Raw genomic sequence first — 19402 nt, 5'->3', positions numbered from 1 at the left:
TCTATTTCTCTCTTTGTTTCTCTCTCTATTTCTCTCTTTGTTTCTCTCTCTATTTCTCTCTTTGTTTCTCTCTCTCTTTTTCTCTCTCTCTGTTTCCCTCTCTCACTCTCTCTCTATTTCTCTCTCTGTTTCTCTCTCTCTCTCTCTCTCTCTCTCTCTCTCTCTCTCTCTCTCTCTCTCTCTCTCTCTCTCTCTCTCTCTCTCTCTCTCTCTCTCTCTCTCTCTTTCTCTTGAATGATTCCTCCCTTGGCTCACTGAGGTAAAACAAAACTTGAACCCTGGCTCCTCTCCCCATAAACAATACTCTGGGCTATATCATTGCGGTCACTTCAACACACTTATTTAAAACCAAAGTTTGTCTCTCTTCCTTATCTCTCACATGAGTGTTTGTGTTGGTAGATTATCTTCGTAGATTCTCTGATTTGCCCCTGTCTATCCCATCTCTTTATGGGCTTATACAATCTATATCTAACCTGTATCTCTTTAGAGATAACAATCTATATCTAACCTGTATCTTTCCTTCCTCCCTACCACCCTCCCCTCCTCCCTCCCTCCCTCCCTTTTAGATCTGTTACCTTTGGACTTCCTGTCGCGGGTCTTACCACCTGGCGGGGAGCCCCCCCTGCCTGAAGTGCACATGGTCCAGTCCAGGGGGGCCCGGGGCCTGCAGCTAGCCGGCTCTCAGGAGGCCCTCAGCTTCCCCGCTTCGCAGCTCTTCACCAACTGTGACCACTTCCCTTCTGAGTTCTCCTTCGTGGTCACGCTCAAGATCCCACGCCTTGCCAACAAGGTGAGGAAGACAACATGACGACAGAAACCACGACGCCAGAAACCAGTTCTAATATAGTTCTAAAATAGTTTTAATATACACTCTGCAGCAGCAGGACATATGAATGATTATGTGGATTATAATTAATGGATATCGTTTTGTAGGGGTTGATACGTTTTTCAGTAGTGTGTCAAATCAGACAAATGTGAAGTCTGACATTATAACATTGACAAACTTTAAAGCCTTTTTAAACCTCTAATACACTACACGTTCGCATTTCCTTCTGTGCTGGACAATTCTCAGCAACAAAAGAGTGGTCAATTTAAGATCCTACATCCTTAAGTTTGAAAATGAAAGATCTGTCTGTCCCTCAGTGTGTCCTGGGTGTCCTGTTGGTCAGTATCTGTCCCTCAGTGTGTCCTGGGTGTCCTGTTGGTCAGTGTCTGTCCCTCAGTGTGTCCTGGGTGTCCTGTTGGTCAGTGTCTGTCCCTCAGTGTGTCCTGGATGTCCTGTTGGTCAGTGTCTGTCCCTCAGTGTGTCCTGTATGTCCTGTTGGTCAGTGTCTGTCCCTCAGTGTGTCCTGGATGTCCTGTTGGTCAGTGTCTGTCCCTCAGTGTGTCCTGGATGGACCTGTTGGTCAGTGTCTCTCCTCAGTGTCTGTCCCTCAGTGTGTCCTGGGTGTCCTGTTGGTCAGTGTCTGTCCCTCAGTGTGTCCTGGGTGTCCTGTTGGTCAGTGTCTGTCCCTCAGTGTGTCCTAGATGTCATGTTGGTCAGTGTCTGTCCCTCAGTGTGTCCTGGATGGACCTGTCCTGTTGTTTGTGTCTCTCCTTCATACTGTATGTCCTGTCTCCTGTCCTCCAGAGGAACGAGTACATCTTCTCGTTGGTGGAGGAGGAGTCAGACCGGCTGCTGATTGGTCTACTTGTCTCTCAGGAGAGGCTCCACTTTTTGTTCCAGGGCCCGACAGGCAAGAAACGGATCACGTTTAGGGCGGTGCGGCTGGCGGACAACCACTGGCACACAGTGGTGGTGGCCGTCACCGGGCGCTATGCTACACTCAGAGTGGACTGTGGTATGGCCCTGGAGCTGTGAGTCACGCACGCACGCACGCACGCACAAACACACACACACACACACACACGCACACACACACCTACACACACACACACACACACACACACACACACACACACACACACACACACACACACTACGACACCCTTGTTTTCTGTTCTCCCCCCAGGGTCTATGAGAAGCCTTTCCCCAGTGATCTCTGCACTGCCCACTCCAGGTTCTACGTCGGCAGCAGGAGGCGGTGGAAAGGACTGTTCTCTGTGAGTTTCTCTCTTCGTTGTCCTCCTGCATGCTTTAAGTCTGGTCCCCAGAGTCTCTCTTCGTTGTCCTCCTGCATGCTTTAAGTCTGGTCCCCAGAGTCTCTCTTCGTTGTCCTCCTGCATGCTTTAAATCTGGTCCCCAGAGTCTCTCTTCGTTGTCCTCCTGCATGCTTTAAGTCTGGTCCCCAGAGTCTCTCTTCGTTGTCCTCCTGCATGCTTTAAGTCTGGTCCAAAAGAGTCTCTCTTCGTTGTCCTCCTGCATGCTTTAAGTCTGGTCCCCAGAGTCTCTCTTCGTTGTCCTCCTGCATGCTTTAAGTCTGGTCCCCAGAGTCTCTCTGCGTTGTCCTCCTGCATGCTTTAAGTCTGGTCCCCAGAGTCTCTCTGCGTTGTCCTCCTGCATGCTTTAAGTCTGGTCCCCAGAGTCTCTCTTCGTTGTCCTCCTGCATGCTTTAAGTCTGGTCCCCAGAGTCTCTCTTCGTTGTCCTCCTGCATGCTTTAAGTCTGGTCCCCAGAGTCTCTCTTCGTTGTCCTCCTGCATGCTTTAAGTCTGGTCCCCAGAGTCTCTCTGCGTTGTCCTCCTGCATGCTTTAAGTCTGGTCCCCAGAGTCTCTCTTCGTTGTCCTCCTGCATGCTTTAAGTCTGGTCCCCAGAGTCTCTCTTCGTTGTCCTCCTGCATGCTTTAAGTCTGGTCCCCAGAGTCTCTCTTCGTTGTCCTCCTGCATGCTTTAAGTCTGGTCCCCAGAGTCTCTCTTCGTTGTCCTCCTGCATGCTTTAAGTCTGGTCCCCAGAGTCTCTCTTCGTTGTCCTCCTGCATGCTTTAAGTCTGGTCCCCAGAGTCTCTCTTCGTTGTCCTCCTGCATGCTTTAAGTCTGGTCCCCAGAGTCTCTCTTCGTTGTCCTCCTGCATGCTTTAAGTCTGGTCCCCAGAGTCTCTCTTCGTTGTCCTCCTGCATGCTTTAAGTCTGGTCCCCAGAGTCTCTCTTCGTTGTCCTCCTGCATGCTTTAAGTCTGGTCCCCAGAGTCTGTTGGATTCCAACCTGAGATCATTCCTTTTTTTTCATGTACTTTTCTCTCTACTCGTATTCTGACCTCGGCAGGGAACATTACCCATAACTAACGGCTCTCTCTATAATAGGGTATGCTACACGTGGTCTGTTACTAACTCTCTCTCTTTCTCAGGGTCTGCTGCGACAGCTGGTTCTGTTGCCTGGGTCAGATGCTACCTCCCGAGTTTGTCCCTCTTCAAACCCCAGACTGGCAGTCCTCTCTGTCCCTCAGGCCCTGCTCACCATGCCCATCACACCCACTGGGAACGACATAGTCCCCCTGTATCCTTACGGTGAGTAGAGATGATACACTACCCTCTATCCTCAGTATCATTATGGTGAGTAGAGATGATATACTACCCTCTATCCTCTGTATCATTATGGTGAGTAGAGATGATATACTACCCTCTATCCTCTGTATCATTGCAGTGAGTAGAGATGATATACTACCCTCTATCCTCTGTATCATTGCAGTGAGTAGAGATGATATACTACCCTCTATCCTCTGTATCATTGCAGTGAGTAGAGATGATATACTACAGTGAAGGGACCGGCTTGTTGTGTATACTGCCGTTCTCCTGATAGACATGGGGACATGGACATCAAATGACCCATTCCATAGATACAGGGCATTCGGAAAGTATTCAGACCCCTTGACTTTTTCCACATTCTGTTACGTTACAGCCTTATTCTAAAATGCATTAAATGCCCCCCCCCTCATCAATCTACACACAATACCCCATAATGACATCACAATACCCCATAATGACATCACAATACCCCATAATGACATCACAATACCCCATAATGACATCACAATACCCCATAATGACATCACAATACCCCATAATGACATCACAATACTTCATCATGACATCACAATACCCCATAATGACATCACAATACCCCATAATGACATCACAATACCCCATAATGACATCACAATACTTCATCATGACATCACAATACCCCATAATGACATCACAATACTTCATCATGACATAGCAACATTTAAAAAAAAGCATTTTAGCAAAATTATTCAAAATAAAAACTGAAATATGACATTTACATAAGTATTCAGACCCTTTACTCAGTACTTTTGTTGAAGCACCTTTGGCAGAGATTACAGCCTCGAGTCTTCTTGGGTATGACGCTACAAGCTTGGCACACCTGTATTTGGGGAGTTTCCCTCTCCTCTGCAGATCCTCTCAAGCTCTGTCAGGTTGGATGAGGAGCGTCGCTGCACAGCTATTTTCAGGTCTCTCCAGAGATGTTCAATCGGGTTCAAGTCCAGGCTCTGGCTGAGCCACTCAAGGACATTCAGAGACTTGTCCCGATTCCACTTGTCTTGGCTGTGTGCTTAAGGTCATTGTCCTGTTAGATTGGGGAGAAGGTTCACCGTCCGAGGTCCTGAGCGCTCTGTTTCCATCAAGGATCTCTCTGTACTCTGCTCCGTTTATCTTTCCCTCGATCCTGACTAGTCTCCCAGTCTATGTCACTGAGGTCGCTGTGACCTTCAATGCTGCAGAAATGTCGACACAATCCTGTCTCAGAGCTCTACGAACAATTCCCTTCGACCTCATGGCTTGGTTTTTGGTCTGACATGCATTGTCAACTGTGGGACCTTATATAAACAGGTGTGTGCCTTTCCAAATCATGTTCAATCAATTGAATGTACCACAGGTGGACTCCAATCAAGATGTAGAAACATCTCAAGGATGATCAATGGAAACAGGATGCACCTGAGCTCAATTTCAAGTCTCATAGCAAAGGGTCTGAATACCTATGTAAATAAGTTATTTCTGTTTTTCATTTTATACATTTCCAAACATTTCTAAAAATCTGTTTTCACTTTGTCATTGTGGGGTTTTGTGTGTAGGAAATAAGGCTGTAACGTAATTTTCTTTGGGGGGGGGGGGTGTCAAAGGGTCTGAATACTTTAGGAATGCACTGTGGGCTTTGGTAAAAAAAAAAAGTAGGTCACTATTTATTGAATATTGTGTCGTTTGGGACCCAGGCATTGTGCAGGCTTAACAGAATGAAGACTATCAGAACGTTACTCTACAGGTACAGTCAGGTATAGCTATCAGAACGTTACTCTACAGGTATAGTCAGGTATAGCTATCAGAACGTTACTCTACAGCAGGGGTGTCAAAGTCAAATGGACGGAGGGCCAAATAAAAAATTTAGCTACAAGCCGAGGGCCGGACTGTTCGAATGTTCATTGAAAATTTTTTAAATGACGCATATAGTCTAGTGAACCTAATTGAACCTACTGAAAACCTAACAAATATATTCCAATATGATCAGATAAATAAAGCAATATTTTCTTATGGCTCTGTCAGTAATCTTTAATTTTCTACAGACACAAAAGACAAATTTCCTTTATATAAAAATCCCCATAACATGAACATTAAATGAAAGAAACCGGTATTCAAGGCACCATCAGTAGCCTATATTTTCTATTTTAGCAAAAGTGGGCTAAATTTACTTCAAAGAAAAAAACAATAATAGCAATTTTCTATCATCCACTCAACTGAAATATTTTTAAAATATAATTGGATTGAAATACAATAAAATAAAGTGCAAAAATCTATTAATCAAAAACAACACTTTGTTTAAGGAGAAGTAACATGCAGTGAAAACAAATATTAAACTTTAACTTTTAAACTTGAACTGAGTAAAAACTCTAAATATGTGATTGCACAGTAATGTTCACTTGTTTGAGGTTGAGGGTGATACTTGGTGGTGTCCCATCTTTTCCACAAGTTCATCAATGTTCGGGGTAAGGCTCTGAGCTGAGGAAATCCTCAGAATTGAGTGGAGGTGTTCAGCAGTAAGTCGACTTCTGTGTGATGTTTTGTTCAAGTTCATCAAAGAAAACAGTTGTTCACACAGGTATGTGCTGCCAAACATAGACAACGTTTGAGCAGCCTGGATGCGCAGCTGGGGCATTGTGTCGGGAGGAATAGGCAGGTAACTCCGCAGCACCCACTGCCGCATATTTTGCCCTCAGTGCATCATTGCATTGGAGGTCAATCAACTCCATTTGGAGGTTTGGTGGTGAGCTTTCCACGTCAACAGCAAATGGGTTACCAGAGCAGTTCCAACCTGCTTTTTTGTGCTTCAAAGTCAGCAAATCGGCGTCGAAAGTCAGCGGCAAGCATACCTATTTTATCAGCCAACTGTGCGCTCGGGAAGCACTGGTAGAGTCAGGTATAACTTCTCTTTCATGGTCTGGCAGCTGGGAAAGTGGCTCAAATTTTCTTTCAGGCATCTGCGTCTCCCACAGAGTCAGTTTGGTTTTAAATGCCTTCACTGTACTGTACATATCAGAGATGACACGATCCCGACCCTGCAGCTGCAAGTTCATTGCATTCAGATGACTCGTAATGTCACACAGAAAAGCCATTTCACACAGAAACATTTCGTCTCGGAGTTGTGTTGTGTCTTTCCCTTTGCTGTCCAAGAACAGACAAATCTCCTCACGAAGCTCAAACATCTTTGAAGCACCTTTCCCTGGCTTAGCCATCGCACCTCTGTGTGATAAGGCAAATCACCATGCTCCGTTTCTAACTCCGTCAGAAATGCCTTGAACTGGCGGTGATTCAAACCTTTGGCTCTGATAAAGTTAACTGTGCGCGTGATGATGCTCATTACATGCTCCATTTTCAAGGCTTTACCGCACAACGCTTCCTGGTGTATGATACAATGATAAGCTGTCAGCTCACCTGTCGCGTTTTCCTCTTGCATCTTTTCCCGTATCTTCGCCACCAGTCCGCTCCTGTGTCCACACATATAGTCGCAGGTGCTCCGTCGGTTGTCAAACCCACGAGTTTTTCCCAAGGCAGCTCCATCTCATTTACACATCTTGACACCTCTTCATACAAATCATGCCCCGTAGTTGTGCCATGCATAGGACGTAAAGCCAAAAACTCCTCTGTCACGCTTAGGCTGGAGTCCACTCCGCGGATGAAAATTGACAACTGGGCAATGTCAGAAATGTCGGTGCTCTCATCCACAGCCAAGGAATATGCAATGAAATCTTTTCCCTTTTTCACAAGCTGCTCTTTTAGATTGATGGACAACTGGTCTACTCTCTCGGCAATGGTGTTTCTGCTCAGACTCACATTTAAAAAGAGTTGCCTTTTTTCTGGGCAAACTTCAGACAAACTTTAATCATGCAGTTTTTGATGAAATCCCCCTCCGTAAATGGCCGGGCTGATTTAGCGATCTCTTCTGCCAAAATAAAACTGGCCTTGACAGCAGCCTGGCCTTTTTGAACAGAGCCTGTCGAGATTTGAGGCCTCGTTTTAATTCCTCTGCCTTTTGTAGCCTTTGTTCCATGTCCATATTCTTGTTTTTGTCCGCGTGTTTCGTTTCATAATGTCGTCTCAGATTATACTCTTTCAGTACCGCCACACTTTCTCCACACAGAAGACACACAGGTTTTCCAGCTACCTCCGTGAACAAATACTCCGACTCCCACCTTGTTTGAAACCCCCGGTTCTCAGTGTCCACCTTCCGTTTTGCCATTTTTGATGGGTATCTGAAAGTTAATTTTACTGTGATGCTGACAACTGCTGTGCCAATAAATATTGAAATGAAGCAGCCTACTGCTCGGTGCGTCACCGTTGCATTGTGGGAAATGTAGTATTGGTGCGTGTAAAAGATCTGCGGGCTGCCGGCTTGCTGCGGTCTGCGGGCCGGTTCTAATAATAAATCAAGATCATCCCAGGGGCCGTAAAAAACCTTCTCGCGGGCCGGATGTGGCCCGCGGGCCTTGACTCTGACATATGTGCTCTACAGGTATAGTCAGGTATAGCTATCAGAACGTTACTCTACAGGTATAGTCAGGTATAACTATCAGATCATTACTCTACAGGTATAGTCAGGTATAGTCAGGTATAGACAGGTATAGACAGGTATAGTCAGGTATAGTCAGGTGTAGTCAGGTGTAGTCAGGTATAGACAGGTATAGTCAGGTATAGTCAGGTATAGTCAGGTATAGTCAGGTATAGTCAGGTATAGTCAGTTATAGACAGGTATAGACAGGTATAGACAGGTATAGTCAGGTATAGTCAGGTGTAGTCAGGTGTAGTCAGGTATAGACAGGTATAGTCAGGTATAGTCAGGTATAGTCAGGTATAGTCAGGTATAATAATAATAAATAATAATAATAATAGTCAGGTATAGTCAGGTGTAGTCAGGTATAGACAGGTATAGACAGGTATAGACAGGTATAGTCAGGTATAGTCAGTTATAGACAGGTATAGTCAGGTATAGTCAGGTATAGTCAGGTATAGTCAGTTATAGACAGGTATAGACAGGTATAGACAGGTATAGTCAGGTATAGTCAGGTGTAGTCAGGTGTAGTCAGGTATAGACAGGTATAGTCAGGTATAGTCAGGTATAGTCAGGTATAGTCAGGTATAATAATAATAAATAATAATAATAATAGTCAGGTATAGTCAGGTGTAGTCAGGTATAGACAGGTATAGACAGGTATAGACAGGTATAGTCAGGTATAGTCAGTTAGAAGCTATCAGATCCAAAACTACATGGATCCATCACTAATTGTGCATTGAAGATCTCATTGGTTTGCTTCACACTATTTGATACTGAGATCCAAGTTAAACACTGCATTCAGACAGCTTGACTGATGTGTCTGGTCGTCCTCTGAGTGTGACATCTGTCATTGAATACGTACTTATCGTTTTACTGCTGACAAACATTCATCATTAGTGATTCAGTGTGGGTTTTGGCACCTCTCACTGCCTTGGCAGAACAATGAATCGTCTTTGAGAAAGGGCGTAGATTTTGATTTTGGAAGCTCCTCGGCTCAACTGTTGCTAGCAAATCAAGACGTCAACGTAAAACAGTCAGCAGCAAGGTTTTAGTCGTGGCCACTGTGGAAATGAGACTCCAGGCTTGATGGTGTTTTTATAGTCCATCATTGTTTATGCATGTAATGTCTCCGTGTGGAGCAGTCTACCACTGTTACTTAGTCAATTAAATCAATGTTTTTACACCTCTCAGGTTGGATAAACTTGAATTAATAGATATATAACCTCATTGGTTAGGAGCTGTCTATACATCTCATTGGCTAGGAGCTGTCTATACATCTCATTGGCTAGGAGCTGTCTATACATCTCATTGGTTAGGAGCTGTCTATACATCTCATTGGCTAGGAGCTGTCTATACATCTCATTGGCTAGGAGCTGTCTATACATCTCATTGGCTAGGAGCTGTCTATACATCTCATTGGCTAGGAGCTGTCTATACATCTCATTGGTTAGGAGCTGTCTATACATCTCATTGGCTAGGAGCTGTCTATACATCTCATTGGCTAGGAGCTGTCTATACATCTCATTGGTTAGGAGCTGTCTATACATCTCAATATAGGTTAGGAGCTGTCTATACATCTCATTGGCTAGGAGCTGTCTATACATCTCAATATTGGTTAGGAGCTGTCAAACATCTCATTGGCTAGGAGCTGTCAAACATCTCATTGGCTAGGAGCTGTCAAACATCTCATTGGTTAGGAGCTGTCAATGTTGTGTCCCCATACATCTAGTCAGTGTTGTGTCCCCATACATCTAGTCAGTGTTGTGTCCCCATACATCTAGTCAGTGTTGTGTCCCCATACATCTAGTCAGTGTTGTGTCCCCATACATCTAGTCACCAGACATGTACAATCATCAGGATCCTATTAAATTCCATTTACTTCAATTGAAATGAAATTGGACTCAATGCTCTCTCTCCTCCGTAACAGAGGCAGAAGTGTTCATAACCCCGGGGACCCAGCCTCCCTGTGCCAAGGCAGAGGAGGGCCAGCTGTGGTTTAACACACTGAAGAAAGGCTTGTTCCTGTGCGATGGACGGCTGTGGATGCCTCTGCTGCAAGGTGAGATTTTTGTGTCTGACTGAAGTAATAGGTTTTAACATAGCATCTCTGGTTCTGCAGTGCCACAGGCATCGACATGGTTTGGATTTTAATGGGAGACCAGGTGTGAAGAATTTAGCCAACTATGTTTGGTGAGGTGATTGGTGGAACCAGAGGTTGGTAGTTTGGCTCTGGTAATCCAGGACTAGGGTAACCTCTTCCTGGTCGAAATGTTGTCTTGTGTTCAGGAATAATCACTTATTCTATAGCCTAGATGCATCAGTGACAACCGACCAACTGAATAACGCTAGTCTCTAATGCACAGAGAAAGAGCGTCTGGACTATGTTGAAGACTACCAAGACCTTTACACCAACTCAGAGACGTTCGACATCGAGGTGTTCCACATCCCCTCCCAAGGACTGTTCGCTGCCACAGCCAATCGCGAGACCAAGCCGGGCTCTGGAATCTACAAGTGGGTGGATGGGAAGTTTCAAGTGTATCAGAACATCATCACCTATGAAGCACGGGCATGGAAGTACTTCACTGTGGGCAACAAGGTGAGTACCTGTCTAGGTATGGTCTATGATCAAAAGTAGTGCACTACAAAACAGAGTAGGGTGCCATTTGGGACAAAGTCCAATATTTAAAGTCATTTTAATACGACTAGTGACTAGTTTGACTTGATAAACTTTCCCAGAGGCCATGGCTGGTTGGATGACATCATCTCAACCAGTTTAGCTGGATGAAGACTCCTCAGACCTCTGTCTATGAGGGTAATGGTGGAACATGACACCGGTCGAGTCTTTCTGCTCTCAACAACAGAGACTGCACCCCTAGAGCAAACACAACACAAACCCTGTGTAATGTCCACAGCTGCTCCCAGTCCCAGCACAGAGAGGTCTTTGATGTGGTCATGAACCGAGGAAGAGGGAGCTGAAGGCTGCTGTCGTAAATCACACATGTATAATCACAGAAATGTATTTTGTCTGATGTTTATAATGATGATTTATGACCACCACCTCCCCACTTCCCCTTTAGTGTCATCTCACAGTTAATTACAGCTGGGAGTCAGAAGCCGTTTGGTTCTCTGTTCTGTCAATACCTGCTGCAGTGTACTTATCATTGGGGTGTGTCTGAAATGGCACCCTATTCCCTATATATTGCACTACTTTTGACCAGAGACCTATGGGCCACGGTCAAAAGTAGTGCACTATGTAGGGAATAGGGTGCCATTTTGGACGAACATTAGGTGTTTTCTCACTCACCGTGTTCATCTTGATCATGTGTTACGTTTTATTTGAAGGGAAGAAAGATTGTAGTAAACTTGACTGTGAATGAACTGACATTTTACATCAGAAGATGCTCACTCAGAGTATAGATGCTCACTCAGACTATAGATGCTCACTCAGACTATAGATGCTCACTCAGACTATAGATGCTCACTCAGACTATAGATGCTCACTCAGAGTATAGATGCTCACTCAGAGTATAGATGCTCACTCAGACTATAGATGCTCACTCAGACTATAGATGCTCACTCAGAGTATAGATGCTCACTCAGACTATAGATGCTCACTCAGAGTATAGATGCTCACTCAGACTATAGATGCTCACTCAGACTATAGATCCTCACTCAGACTATAGATGCTCACTCAGAGTATAGATGCTCACTCAGAGTATAGATGCTCACTCAGAGTATAGATGCTCACTCGGAGTATAGATGCTCACTCGGAGTATAGATGCTCACTCAGAGTATAGATGCTCACTCAGACTATAGATGCTCACTCAGACTATAGATGCTCACTCAGACTATAGATGCTCACTCAGACTATAGATGCTCACTCAGACTATAGATCCTCACTCAGAGTATAGATGCTCACTCAGAGTATAGATCCTCACTCAGAGTATAGATCCTCACTCAGAGTATAGATGCTCACTCAGAGTATAGATGCTCACTCAGAGTATAGATGCTCACTCAGAGTATAGATGCTCACTCAGACTATAGATGCTCACTCGGAGTATAGATGCTCACTCAGAGTATAGATGCTCACTCAGAGTATAGATGCTCACTCAGAGTATAGATGCTCACTCAGAGTATAGATGCTCACTCAGACTATAGATGCTCACTCAGAGTATAAAGTACACTGGAATGTATAGTGGACGTTTTACGGGTCTTGACCAATTCTGATATTTGTCGAGGGGTTTTTCCGCTGATCTTAACTTTTTTTGTTGTACATCGTGTCCCATCGTGTCCCAACGTGTCTCAACGTGTCCCATCGTGTCCCATCGTGTCTCAACGTGTCCCATCGTGTCTCAACGTGTCCCATCGTGTCCCAACGTGTCTCAACGTGTCCCATCGTGTCCCATCGTGTCCCAAAGTGTCTCAACGTGTCCCATCGTGTCCCATCGTGTCCCATCGTGTCTCAACGTGTCTCAACGTGTCCCATCGTGTCCCATCGTGTCCCATCGTGTCCCAACGTGTCTCAACGTGTCCCATCGTGTCCCATCGTGTACCATCGTGTCTCAACGTGTCCCATCGTGTCTCAACGTGTCCCATCGTGTCCCATCGTGTCTCAACGTGTCCCATCGTGTCCCAACGTGTCTCAACGTGTCCCATCATGTCCCATCGTGTTCCAACGTGTCTCAACGTGTCTCAACGTGTCCCATCGTGTCCCATCGTGTCCCAACGTGTCTCAACGTGTCTCAACGTGTCCCATCGTGTCCCATCGTGTCCCATCGTGTCTCAACGTGTCCCATCGTGTCCCAACGTGTCTCAACGTGTCCCATCGTGTCCCATCGTGTCCCATTGTGTCCCATCGTGTCCCAACGTGTCTCAACGTGTCCCAACGTGTCCCAACGTGTCCCATGACCAAAAAGAGCCTTTGGACATCAGAACAGCGTTCATTCAGATTTCTACTTCAATGAGTCAGCGGCACAGAACGTGCTGCTCACCCAGGGCCCTAATCCCCGACACTCAACAGAGAAAGAGAGCTGCTCACCCAGGGCCCTAATCCCCGACACTCAACAGAGAAAGAGAGCTGCTCACCCAGGGCCCTAATCCCCAATACTCAACAGAGAAAGAGAGCTGCTCACCCAGGGCCCTAATCCCCGACACTCAACAGAGAAAGAGAGCTGCTCACCCAGGGCCCTAATCCCCGACACTCAACAGAGAAAGAGAGCTGCTCACCCAGGGCCCTAATCCCCGACACTCAACAGAGAAAGAGAGCTGCTCACCCAGGGCCCTAATCCCCGACACTCAACAGAGAAAGAGAGCTGCTCACCCAGGGCCCTAATCCCCGACACTCAACAGAGAAAGAGACGCCGATATAGAGGCTGACGTGCTGCTCACCCAGGGCCCTAATCCCCGAAACTCAACAGAGAAAGAGACGCCGATATAGAGGCTGACGTGCTACTCACCCAGGGCCCTAATCCCCGACACTCAACAGAGAAAGAGACGCCGATATAGAGGCTGACGTGCTGCTCACCCAGGGCCCTAATCCCCGACACTCAACAGAGAAAGAGACACCGATATAGAGGCTGACGTGCTGCTCACCCAGGGCCCTAATCCCCGACACTCAACAGAGAAAGAGACGCCGATATAGAGGCTGACGTGCTGCTCACCCAGGGCCCTAATCCCCGACACTCAACAGAGAAAGAGACGCCGATATAGAGACTGACGTGCTGCTCACCCAGGGCCCTAATCCCCGACACTCAACAGAGAAAGAGACGCCGATATAGAGGCTGACGTGCTGCTCACCCAGGGCCCTAATCCCCGACACTCAACAGAGAAAGAGACGCCGATATAGAGGCTGACGTGCTGCTCACCCAGGGCCCTAATCCCCGACACTCAACAGAGAAAGAGACGCCGATATAGAGGCTGACGTACTGCTCATCCAGGACCAGGCCCTAATCCCCGACACTCAACAGAGAAAGAGACGCCGATATAGAGGCTGACGTGCTGCTCACCCAGGGCCCTAATCCCCGACACTCAACAGAGAAAGAGACGCCGATATAGAGGCTGACGTACTGCTCATCCAGGACCAGGCCCTAATCCCCGACACTCAACAGAGAAAGAGACGCCGATATAGAGACTGACGTGCTGCTCACCCAGGGCCCTAATCCCCGACACTCAACAGAGAAAGAGACGCCGATATAGAGGCTGACGTGCTGCTCACCCAGGGCCCTAATCCCCGACACTCAACAGAGAAAGACATTTACATTACATTTACATTTAAGTCATTTAGCAGACGCTCTTATCCAGAGCGACTTACAAATTGGTGCATTCACCTTATGACATCCAGTGGAACAGTCACTTTACAATAGTGCATCTAAATCTTAAAGGGGGGGGGGGGGTGAGAAGGATTACTTATCCTATCCTAGGTATTCCTTAAAGAGGTGGGGTTTCAGGTGTCTCCGGAAGGTGGTGATTGACTCCTGTCCTGGCGTCGTGAGGGAGTTTGTTCCACCATTGGGGGGCCAGAGCAGCGTACAGTTTTGACTGGGCTGAGCGGGAACTGTACTTCCTCAGTGGTAGGGAGGCGAGCAGGCCAGAGGTGGATGAACGCAGTGCCCTTGTTTGGGTGTAGGGCCTGATCAGAGCCTGGAGGTACTGAGGTGCCGTTCCCCTCACAGCTCCGTAGGCAAGCACCATGGTCTTGTAGCGGATGCGAGCTTCAACTGGAAGCCAAAGAGACGCCGATATAGAGGCTAGAGACGTCGATATAGAGGCTGACGTGCTGCTCACCCAGGGCCCTAATCCCCGACACTCAACAGAGAAAGAGACGCCGATATAGAGGCTGACGTGCTGCTCATCCAGGACCAGGCCCTAATCCCCGACACTCAACAGAGAAAGAGACGCCGATATAGAGGCTGACGTGTGGGAACCCCGACGAAGCGAAGGCTTAACAGGAGAGAGAAAATAAACCACCTCTACCCTCTGTTTTACTGGCGAATTTACAATCACAGGAGAACAAACTGGACGAGCTCCGATTGAGACTATCCTATCAGCGAGACCTGAAGAACTGTAATATCCTATATTTCTCAGAAACTTGGCTGAGCATCAGTCCCTGCGCCCAAGAACACTAAAGTAACCTGACTAAATGATACCGACCCGTAGCACTCATGTCTGTAGCCATGAAGTGCTTTGAAAGGCTGGTCATGGCTCACATCAACACCATTATCCCAGAAACCCTAGACCCACTCCAATTAGCATACCGCCCAACAGATCCACAGATGATGCAATCTCTATTGCACTCCACCACTGTCCTTTCCCACCTGGACCAAAGGAACACCTATGTGAGAATGCTATTCATTGACCTCACCTCAGTGTTCAGCACCATAATGCCCTCAAAGCCCATCACTAAGCTAAGGACCCTGGGACTTAACACCTCCCTCTGCAACTGGATCCTGGACTTCCTGACGTGCCGCCCCCAGGTGGTAAGGGTAGGAACAACACATCCGCCACGCTGATCCTCAACACGGGAGTCCCTCAGGGGTGCGTGCTCAGTCCCCTCCTGTACTCTCAGTCTCTGTTATTATCTATGCATAGTCACTTTAATAGCTCTTAACTACATGTACATATTACCTCAATAACCTCGACGAACCATTACCCTCTGTATATAGCCTCCACATTGACTCTGTACCAGTACTCCCTGTATATAGCCTCCACATTGACTCTGTACCGTAATACCCTGTATATAGCCTCCACATTGACTCTGTACCGTAATACCCTGTATATAGCCTCCACATTGACTCTGTACCAGTACCCCCTGTATATAGCCTCCACATTGACTCTGTACCGGTACCCCCTGTATATAGCCTCCACATTGACTCTGTACCGGTACCCCCTGTATATAGCCTCAACATTGACTCTGTACCGGTACCCCCTGTATATAGCCTCCATATTGACTCTGTACCGGTACCCCCTGTATATAGTCTCCACATTGACTCTGTACCGGTACCCCCTGTAGTATAGCCTCCACATTGACTTGTACCAGTACCCCCTGTATATAGCCTCCACATTGACTTAGTACCAGTACCCCCTGTATATAGCCTCCACATTGACTTAGTACCAGTACCCCCTGTATATAGCCTCCACATTGACTTAGTACCGGTACCCCCTGTATATAGCCTCCACATTGACTTAGTACCAGTACCCCCTGTATATAGCCTCCACATTGACTTAGTACCAGTACCCCCTGTATATAGCCTCCACATTGACTTAGTACCAGTACCCCCTGTATATAGCCTACACATTGACTCTGTACCGTAATACCCTGTATATAGTCTCCACATTGACTCTGTACCGTAACACCCTGTATATAGTCTCCACATTGACTCTGTACCGTAATACCCTGTATATAGCCTCCACATTGACTCTGTACCGTAATACCCTGTATATAGTCTCCACATTGACTCTGTACCTCTGTTGTAATTATTGCATTTCACTGTACCCCTGTATATAGCATTTCACTCTACACACCTGTTGTATTCAGCATTTCACTGTACCTCTGTTGTATTCAGCATTTCACTGTAAGGTCTACTACACCTGTTGTATTCAGCATTTCACTGTAAGGTCTACTACACCTGTTGTATTCAGCATTTCACTGTGAGGTCTACTACACCTGTTGTATTCAGCATTTCACTGTGAGGTCTACTACACCTGTTGTATTCAGTATTTAACTGTAAGGTCTACTACACCTGTTGTATTCAGTATTTCACTGTAAGGTCTACTACACCTGTTGTATTCAGCATTTCACTGTAAGGTCTACTACACCTGTTGTATTCAGCATTTCACTGTCAGGTCTACTACACCTGTTGTATTCAGTATTTAACTGTAAGGTCTACTACACCTGTTGTATTCAGTATTTCACTGTAAGGTCTACTACACCTGTTGTATTCAGCATTTCACTGTAAGGTCTACTACACCTGTTGTATTCAGCATTTCACTGTGAGTTCATGTGACAAATAAAATTTGATATGATTTGATTGTCCTCCTGTTACAGATGTTCCTAGCAGTGGCTAACTCCAAGGGCCAGCCTGGCGAGGAGTGGGAGGAGTCAGTGATCTACAAGTGGAGCAACAGGAAGTTAATGTTTCTACCTTATCAGACCATAGAGACACACAGTGCTCTGGACTGGGAGGCCTTCAGCATACAGGAACAACATTTCCTGGCTGTGGCCAATCACAGACGAGGTAATGTACCCCAATGGCAAATCACAGAACAGGTCATCTCAGAACTCAGAACTAAATGTTGTATGTGATGGCCAGCTAAGAGACAACAGGCGAGGGTACAATTGCAGTCTGTCTGCCAATTACGACTGTGTTGTAAACTTTGGAAGGATTATGGGAGAAAAGGATTTAAATTCCACCAATAATCCCAGGCTAAGATTGTGCTCAGCCAATTACAATAGAATGTTTAAAGACCAGTAAGATTTGCCCAACCAAGAATACCTCCCTGACTTCTCTCAGTCCACAGTTTCTCTGCTGGCATCACTGCTCTAACAAGGGGCTGCGGGCTTCTACGTGCTGGCAGAGTGCTGGCAGAGTGCCGGCTGCTGCAGGTGTACAGGCTGTGCTGATGTGGGGTTGCTCTGATTTAACTGTTAGATGTCTTGTTAGATCCATGAAAAGCGCTCCTTTATGGCTCCTTTATGGGTCTTTTGAGCTTTGATCAATGAAAGACAGGGAACACTATAACTTCACAGGATGGGAAGGGAGAGGTGGAGGGAAGGAGAAGGGGGGAGAGGTGGAGGGAAGGAGAAGGGGGAGAGGTGGAGGAAAGGAGAAGGGGGAGAGGTGGAGGGAAGGGAAGGGGAGGGAAGGGAGAGAGGTGGAGGGAAGGAGAAGGGAGAGAGGTGGAGGGAAGGAGAAGGGAGAGAGGTGGAGGGAAGGAGAAGGGAGGGAGGTGGAGGGAAGGGATGGGAGAGGGTGAGGGAAGGAGAGGAGAGATGGAGGGAGGGAGAGGTGGAGGGAAGGAGAGGAGAGGTGGAGGGAAGGAGAGGAGGGGTGGAGGGAAGGGAGAGGGGGAGGGAAGGAGAGGAGAGGGGAAGGGAGAAGTGAAGGGAGAGGTGGAGGGAAGGGAGGGGTGGAGGGGTCTAGAGGTGGAGGGAAGGAGGGGTGGAGGGAAAGAGAAATAGAGGGGTGGAGGAGTCTAGAGGTGGAGGGAAGGAGGGGTGGAGGAGTCTAGAGGTGGAGGGAAGGAGAGGTGGAGGGGTCTAGAGGTGGAGGGAAGGAGAGGTGGAGGGAAGGAGAGGTGGAGGGAAGGATAGGTGGAGGGAAGGAAAGTTGGAGGGAAGGAGAGGTGGAGGGAAGGAGAGGTGGAGGGAAGGAGAGGTGGAGGGAAGGAGAGGTGGAGGGAAGGAGAGGTGGAGGGAAGGGTCTCGAGGTTTAGGGAAGGAGAGGTGGAGGGGTCTAGAGGTGGAGGGGTCTAGAGGTGGAGGGGTCTAGAGGTGGAGGGAAGGAGAGGTGGAGGGGTCTAGAGGTGGAGGGAAGGAGAGGTGGAGGGGTCTAGAGGTGGAGGGAAGGGTCTGGAGGTGGAGGGGTCTAGAGGTGGAGGGGTCTAGAGGTGGAGGGAAGGAGAGATGGATGGGTCTAGAGGTGGAGGGGTCTAGAGGTGGAGGGAAGGAGGGGTCTAGAGGTGGAGGGGAGGAGAGGTGGAGGGAAGGGTCTAGAGTTGGAGGGGTCTAGAGGTGGAGGGAAGGAGAGGTGGAGGGAAGGAGAGGTGGAGGGAAGGAGAGGTGGAGGAGGGAAGGAGAGATGGAGGGAAGGAGAGGTGGAGGGGAGGAGGTGGAGGGAAGGAGAGGTGGAGGGAAGGGTCTAGGGAAGGTGGAGGGGAGGGGTCTAGAGGTGGAGGGAAGGAGAGGTGGAGGGGTCTAGAGGTGGAGGGAAGGGTCTGGAGGTGGAGGGAAGGGTCTGGAGGTGGAGGGGTCTAGAGGTGGAGGGAAGGAGAGGTGGAGGGAAGGAGAGGTGGAGGGAAGGAGAGGTGGAGGGAAGGAGAGGTGGAGGGAAGGAGAGGTGGAGGGAAGGAGAGGTGGAGGGAAGGTGGAGGGAAGGGTCTAGAGGTTTAGGGAAGGAGAGGTGGAGGGAAGGAGAGGTGGAGGGAAGGAGAGGTGGAGGGAAGGAGAGGTGGAGGGAAGGAGAGGTGGAGGGAAGGAGAGGTGGAGGGAAGGAGAGGTGGAGGGGTCTAGATGTGGAGGGAAGGAGAGGTAGAGGGAAGGAGAGGTGGAGGGAAGGAGAGGTGGAGGGAAGGAGAGGTGGAGGGGTCTAGAGGTGGAGGGGTCTAGAGGTGGAGGGAAGGAGAGGTGGAGGGAAGGAGAGGTGGAGGGAAGGAGAGGTGGAGGGAAGGAGAGGTGGAGGGAAGGAGAGG

General features: G+C 47.7%; 1 protein-coding gene across 1 annotated transcript in view; it reads left to right on the top strand.

Moving 5' to 3' along the window:
* Positions 1-637: 637 nt before the first annotated feature.
* LOC124031367 (thrombospondin-type laminin G domain and EAR repeat-containing protein-like) overlaps positions 638-19402 on the top strand; it is a 40643-nt gene continuing 21878 nt past the window's right edge. The window contains exons 1-7 of the mRNA XM_046342504.1: positions 638-790; positions 1631-1857; positions 2013-2103; positions 3282-3441; positions 9924-10055; positions 10360-10592; positions 17040-17229. Of these exons, the coding sequence (XP_046198460.1) occupies positions 638-790; positions 1631-1857; positions 2013-2103; positions 3282-3441; positions 9924-10055; positions 10360-10592; positions 17040-17229 (1186 nt within the window). The remainder of the gene's footprint in view (positions 791-1630; positions 1858-2012; positions 2104-3281; positions 3442-9923; positions 10056-10359; positions 10593-17039; positions 17230-19402) is intronic.

The sequence above is a fragment of the Oncorhynchus gorbuscha genome, linkage group LG01 (genome assembly GCF_021184085.1).
Source record: "Oncorhynchus gorbuscha isolate QuinsamMale2020 ecotype Even-year linkage group LG01, OgorEven_v1.0, whole genome shotgun sequence".
Classification (NCBI taxonomy): domain Eukaryota; kingdom Metazoa; phylum Chordata; class Actinopteri; order Salmoniformes; family Salmonidae; genus Oncorhynchus; species Oncorhynchus gorbuscha.
Note: the sequence above shows the minus strand (reverse complement) of the source record. Positions and strands in the feature narration are given on the sequence as shown.